Source organism: Nestor notabilis, unplaced genomic scaffold, assembly GCF_000696875.1.
Source record: "Nestor notabilis isolate BGI_N333 unplaced genomic scaffold, ASM69687v1 scaffold3473, whole genome shotgun sequence".
Taxonomy (NCBI): Eukaryota; Metazoa; Chordata; class Aves; order Psittaciformes; family Psittacidae; genus Nestor; species Nestor notabilis.
In genome coordinates this window covers 28109-34769 of record NW_009920408.1, presented here as the reverse complement: position 1 = coordinate 34769, position 6661 = coordinate 28109, and the positions used below count along the sequence as shown (strand labels likewise).

Genomic DNA, 6661 nt, shown 5'->3' with positions numbered 1-6661 from the left:
ATTAAAGGAAGATTTGTTTTTTTTTTTTTTTTTTTTTTATAATGAAGGTGGTGAGACACTGGCAGAGGTTGCCCAGAGAAATTGTAGATGCCCCATCCCTGGAAATGTTCAAGGCCAGAATGGATGGGGCTTTAAACAGCCTGATCTAGTAAAAGGTGTCCCAGGCCATGGTAGGGAAGTTGGACTGGATGATCTTTAAGGTCATTTCAAATCCAAACCATTCTATGATTCTAATCTCTTATTCCTACTGTGTTCTGAGTGGCAGATAGTTCATTTTGTTCCCACTATCTGGTTACCACTTCAGAATAGCTGCTGAAACTGTCTGATTTGGATTTAAAGTCAGTATACCTTGGATATAAATGTACAAGTCAAAGCAGCAAATTGTGCTTCCAGATTAATAATTGGGTGATGTGATGTTAGCACCAGAGAAATAGTTAAATTTTTGAAATCACGCTCATGCAATCTGAGTGCTGCTGCTTCCTCCTTGCTCCCCCAGATTTCCAGCTTCATAGATGCCAGGTGTGGTTTTGCATTTTTTCTGTTTCCCGTGAAAGTGCTGCTGCTTTTGAGGATAAACGCATACCTTTGGTGTTGCAACTGGAACCCTCTAGACTGTAGTAAATATCAAGGCAGTGTGTATACTACCTTGTGGCTCTGACCTTTTAAACCCCAGGGTTATAAAAGGGTCTGCATCTTTAGCCATGCTGCTTTAATCCTTCTCTTCCTATAGATTGAATGTTGGAAACCTCTTTCTCTACCATCACTTCTTTTGACATATCTTTCTTACTAGTAAGTAGTCTTTGTGTGGTGGTTAGTTTCATCATCATTTAGTTAATTCTCCTCCTTTCTGTCTTCTGTAGTCTTCTGGGTTAATGCTTTTAAGGAGTCCTGTTCTTTTGAATCCATTTATTTCAGCCTGTCTCATGCATTTTATTTCAACTGGATTTGCCTTCCCAAAGATCCAGTAAGCTGTGAAGATCCAGACATTCTGATGAAATCAAACAGTGGACAAGGAAGAAGAAAAAGTTGCCTTTTGCATTGAGATCATTGTAGTAATGACTCTATAATGAGTTCCAAATACATGATCTGCTAAATTAATTGGAACTGGTGTGTATCTGAAAGTAAGAGTCGATAAATCTGATAGTGCTGTTGAAAGGCGCAACATGACTGTCCATGTCATGTTTGTAATGCAATTACTGTTGGTAGTCTAATTTCTTAATTACATTAATCTGTTGGGTTTGCCTAAAAGTAGACAATGTTTGATATTTGTCTATAGAAAGTAATAAAGTAACTTACAAGATCATTGAATCTGTCAGCTTGAAGGTGTTTCCAGAGACTCTGAGGTGCTTCTGGTTCTCACTTGCTCTTGTTCTGACCATAGGAAAGAAGATTGTGAGCCTGTTTTACTGTCTTCTGAAACTTTTATCTTTATATTATAACTTGTCCACCTTATGTGAATCGGTCTTAAAGAAGGACTTACCTGAATCTTAACCTTTCTGGTCAACAGCCAGCTCACTTTTCCAGGGAGCAAAATGAACATGAAGTGAACAAATGAGAAATGTCCCTTTGCAGGCAAGACCTGCAGATTAGCTAGTGTGTCATTCCAGTCTCTGTAAATAAAAGGGCTTTTTTTGAAACACAAGAGATTAAAAAGCACAAATGAAATTATCATCTGCTTTGCAGCTTAAAAACTTTGATGCCAAGTGTTTGGGATGGCTTGAAACTTACAAGGTATAAAGGCATTCGCAAAGCAAATAACACAAGTCTTTGAAGGGTGTCATTTTAGGCACCCCATGTCCTGTAGAGGGTGAACTCTCTAGCTGGCAAACCATATGTTTTCTACAGAATGATTTTATGATGTCATAATTTCAGTGTAGGAGATGAATGAATTTATACAGACTCTTCTCTAAATTTGGCATGTCAGAGGAATTGCAGGCAGTTGATGTTGAACTTGCTTTCATTTACTATGTTAAAGGTTAAATGCTATGGTCTTGGTTACTTCAATGTTTAAAAATAAGACCAGAGATACTGTTGTTCAAGAGCTGACAAAGAGAACTAGTATATTTACGCAAACTTACTCATACCTAAAGAGTTCTATAAGAATTTGCTCATTTTTGAGTTTTTGTGGATCACCTAAGAAATCTTTGTCAGAAAGAAAATACCTGATAATTTTCATCATGAGCTTTGCTTTTTATCTGTTGTTAAACCAGGAACCAGGTATGTTAGTAGGTGGGAAAAAATGTCCTGCATCCTTATTCTCTTGATGCTGTCAGCTCACAATTAACATTCCAAATGTGTCAATCCATACAGATGATGCTTAAAAGAAGAAGGATAGAAACTCCAGTAATTCAGGAGATCTATTAATACAACATCACCTTCTCTTATAGTTATGTATTTGGAAAGATCTGTGGGGCATCTTGGAGTTACAATTTTTCTGTCATTGGGATGAGTGAAAAGGAAAGTTCATTTTTTCAAAGTCACTGCTTTCTTGAGGGTTCCAGTTTAATACCACTGGTACTTTTCATGTACTGAAATTGGGAAGTAGCCTGTTCATTTTAGTGAATAGTAGCACTTTTAATGATTTCGAAGATCTTTAAAATGTAAGCAGCGTATTTCCAGTATGTTGTAGACTTATTGCAAAGAAAAAACTCTTTCCTAGTTGCAGGGGTTTTTTTCAGTAGCACATGGGAGGTCTAGAACATAGTTGCTAGTGTGGATATTATCCTTGAAAAAAATCTGAACAGCAATAATTCTAGGAATTGTGTTAATAGAGCATCTGGGTATTGGGACCTTCGAGTGTGGTTGGCTATCTTCTCATTGTCTTCTGCTCTGTCTGTTAGGTTTCTAACTAAGCGAGAACAGAAGCTGATGCAGCGTCGACAACATGCTGAGGAATTGTTGGAGTGGAAACGCCGCCTGGATGCAGAAGAAGCAGAAATACGGCGGATAGAAAAGCAGGCCCTAGCTGCCTGGGACAAAGAGCTGCTCAAAACCAAAATAGCCAAGAAAGAGCTGGGGGATCAGAGAACTGAGGCCAAAGGTAAAAGGAGGTGGGGGGAAGTGATACAAAAAACAAAAGTAAAGCATAATTTGACGCAACAATTGCTTAAGTTTGCACTTCATTCCTTTTTTGGTGTTCTGGTGGTGGTTGTTCTTCTCTGGACACCCTTAGAATACCTGTTTCTACAGTCTTTAGTGCCTTCTGTTGCGTTGTTCTTTTAGCCCTATTTTGCACTTTAGTTGAAAGAGTATTCCTCCTTTGCTGTGTATCTTCTCAAGTGAACCTCACCATAAGCCCATCAGACATTTCTACATACAATTCAAACTGTACTTCTGTCTTTCAAAACAAAAATATTTCATGATCTTCTGCTGATCATCTTCTGAACAATGTTCTCTATTAAAACCCCTGTAGAGCTCAAAGTGTCTATCCCGTTAGCCTCCTCACTGTTGGTGAGAATGGCTCTTACCAGAGGCTGTGTTTTCAAAAAAATGATAGCATTTTTCCTATCCTCTGTTGTTAATGCAGCATAACCATTTGAAATGTGCAACTGTGCTTAAGTGTGTAAGGATGTAATTAGCATGAATGATGCTATTGTTAGGAAAAAGAAAAGTTCCCAGATGTTGGGAGCCACAGCTTTACTGTTTTGTCTTAAGTGGACCATACTTCAGCATGAAGCACAGAGAAGCAGAGAAAATAATGAAACTTTGGGATTGTTCTAGAAACCATCAATTTTCTTACTTTTTTCTCCTACTTTGCTGAAGGCAGGCAGCATGTCCTTTCAATGTGCAGAGGACATTTAGAATTATGCCCTATTAGGGTTGTTACTGAAGCAGTCGTGGATTTTGGGCATTGTAAGACATTTTAAAGATACGTGTATAAGTAGGTAAGTTCTGATTAACAGAAATTTAGCATTAATGCTGAATTCGGATAAACAGGTGAGAAAACATACTTGCTTTCTATTAATTGTATGTACCAGTAAGCACTGGAGCGCAGCCCTGATTCAGAAGAAGTTCCTCTCCCTAGCCTTTGCTCAAATACTGAACAATTCTCTATGACTGCCTCAGTAATGCTGTGACTCCTGCGGAATTTAGTAAACAGGAATTTTGAAAACCCAGCTTATTATTTTACTTGCTGCCAGTTGAGACACTCATGATGAAATCATAACATTAAAATGTTTTCTGCAACTACTGTAAAGGAAGCAATCAATTCTAAATTCAATATCTGGCTTGCAGATTATATGCTCCTCCATGACTTCTTCAGACTAATAGTGACTCCTGCTATGGTGTATTGTCAACTAGAAGGACAGGTTTCGCTAATGATCTTTTTTGAGTGTGTTGTCTGGAAAATGTTAGAATATCCTGAAACCCTCTTTGTTTTAGACATTCAGCAATCACTAAGAAGGTTTGGCAGTCTCAAATCTGTAAACAAGCTTTTTCTGTAACAAATCTGTTTTCTAGTAAACATGCTTGTTCTTGCCAAATGTTCCACCCTTGGTGTCTAGGTGGGGGGAATAACACCAATTTGACATGTATTGGTAGCAGTTACTACTTTGTATACAGGCAACAGCATCTTTGAAGGCCTGTAAGTCAGTGCCTGTAAATTCTTAAATGCTTTGTTTTTAATTTGTTGACTCTCAGAAATGGCTAGTGAAGAAGAGTCTCCAGCGCCTTCTTGCTCTCATCTGAACAGTGAAAGCTCTGTCCCAGAAGATCTGGGCAGTCTAGCTGCTGAGTCTGTCCCATCAGAGACTATGGGCCATGGGCATCCAGAAAGCTCAGATCAGAGTGCAGCTAATGAAGAAATGGTTTATTCTGAAGAGTTCAAGTCCCCTACCTCACCTGGCAAACTTGTGAGTTTTCATGTTGCATGTATTTTAACACTTGAAAAAGGCTATCAGAGAAGGAGTAAGCATAAGCCATGCCAGTTGCAAAGCAGAGATTAAACTATTTTCTGTTGGCAATACCATTTTACATTATTGTGCATAAACATTGTGATCAGATACGTGCTGAAGTCTTGAGGAGAAATTGCTTCATCACAGAGTTTAGATATTTTTAAACTTGTGGGTAGTCTTGCAAAATGTTTTGCGTATGTCACGTAAGTATGCAGTATTAAGTGGTGGAACACTGACCCAGTTTGCCAGTGTAAATTAGCTGTAGGCTAGCTTGTTACCATTGTATAAATTCTTTGAGGCCATGGAAACTATGCTCTGGTTTTCCGCTTTGCTTTATTTGCAAGTAATGTACTCCAAAGTATAACTATAGGAGCTGTAACCTCATGCACAACTCTTTGGGTTTCAGATTATGTCTGCTCGGTAGCTAATTCTACCTTGTTGTTCTGTTCCAACTGTTCCCTAACTGTTAGTTCTACTTGGTTGATATTTTTTATAAGTTTCATCCTGATAACTTTGCTCTTTGCTTAGTGAGACAGAAAATGCTTTGTCTGTAGGGTAAAAGAACTGCTCATCTAGAGTTTCTGTAGTTATACTATACGTCTAGTAAACATAGAGTTATACTATACATCTAGAGTATCTATATAGGTTTGTATTCTAGAAATACTTTCTAGAGTTATTACAAGTATTTTCTTGGAAAGTTTGCTGAGAGGACAGTGAGGTAAAACGTCTAATATGTGCCAGAGGTTGTGTCCAAGGTGTGTGTGAAAGGTTTGCGGTATAATATCAAAGCAGTAAGCAGCATTGTGGAAGAATGTTTGCTCTTAGAATTTTTTTGCCTGGGCTCAGAGAAATGCTGTGTTGTTTTACTGATTTAGAATGTCATATTGCATCCCTTACATGAAATGGTCCTTTTGATTTCACTGGTATATTTACTAGGAGTTTCTATTGCCATGGTTGTTACCAAATAAGATTACATAAACTGTGTTGAACACCTGTGAGTCAGAACCATGTCAGTTCACTTAGGTGGTAGAGTAGTCTAAGCAGGTCTACTGAAATCTAGGTTCAAAGTAAGCAGTCAGCTATTTCTGCTCTTGGTATTTTTGTTTTGTTGTCTAGCAAACTGATATTCTTCTTAAGATAGTTGGTTAGGTACCACTGCTTATGAGATTTTTTTCTAGTTATGCTGTTCCTTCCTTGTAACTAGCTCCTTATGACAATGATCTCCTACTTTTCAAACTGATCTTTACAAGCAGTGACTTATTTGTCATTCTCTTCTCCCATAGGCTCCTCCCAAAAGCAGCATATCTGTATCAAGGCAAGATTCCAGCAAAAGCAGCCATAGAACTGGAGGACAGCTGCGTTCACCTGTGAGGTCTCATCAGGTATCTCACAACTGGTCTGATGAATCTTTATCTATGACACAGTCAGGTAAGTGTAATATCTGCTTGGGTTTAAATTGGTTTTTCAACGCTTTTGCTTTTAATAAGTAAACTTGAAAGGCAGCCACAGATACAGGGACACCTGGAAATTGCCAGGCTTTGGGGTTTTGTGGGAGTATTTTCCCATGACGTAATTTGATTGCTTCTGCTTAAGAAGGTCTTAATGTAAGAAGGTCTGTGTATTATCTTTTCTTTTAGAAAACAATACAGGTTCCTGCAAACAGGTATGAAGGAAATAAGAGTCAATAGTTGAGGTGGTCCTAGAATTTAAAAATACCAATCTGAGCTGTGCTTTAACAGGTGACACATCTTCAACCGTCAGGTTGTAAG

The 6661-nt window shown here is 38.2% G+C and overlaps 1 protein-coding gene across 1 annotated transcript in view; it reads left to right on the top strand.

Moving 5' to 3' along the window:
• Window positions 1-6661, top strand: part of CEP350 (centrosomal protein 350kDa) — a 62832-nt gene that overhangs the window by 38632 nt on the left and 17539 nt on the right. Inside the window, 3 exon segments of the mRNA XM_010010652.1 lie at window positions 2841-3040; window positions 4639-4850; window positions 6176-6320. Coding sequence (XP_010008954.1) covers window positions 2841-3040; window positions 4639-4850; window positions 6176-6320 — 557 coding nt within the window.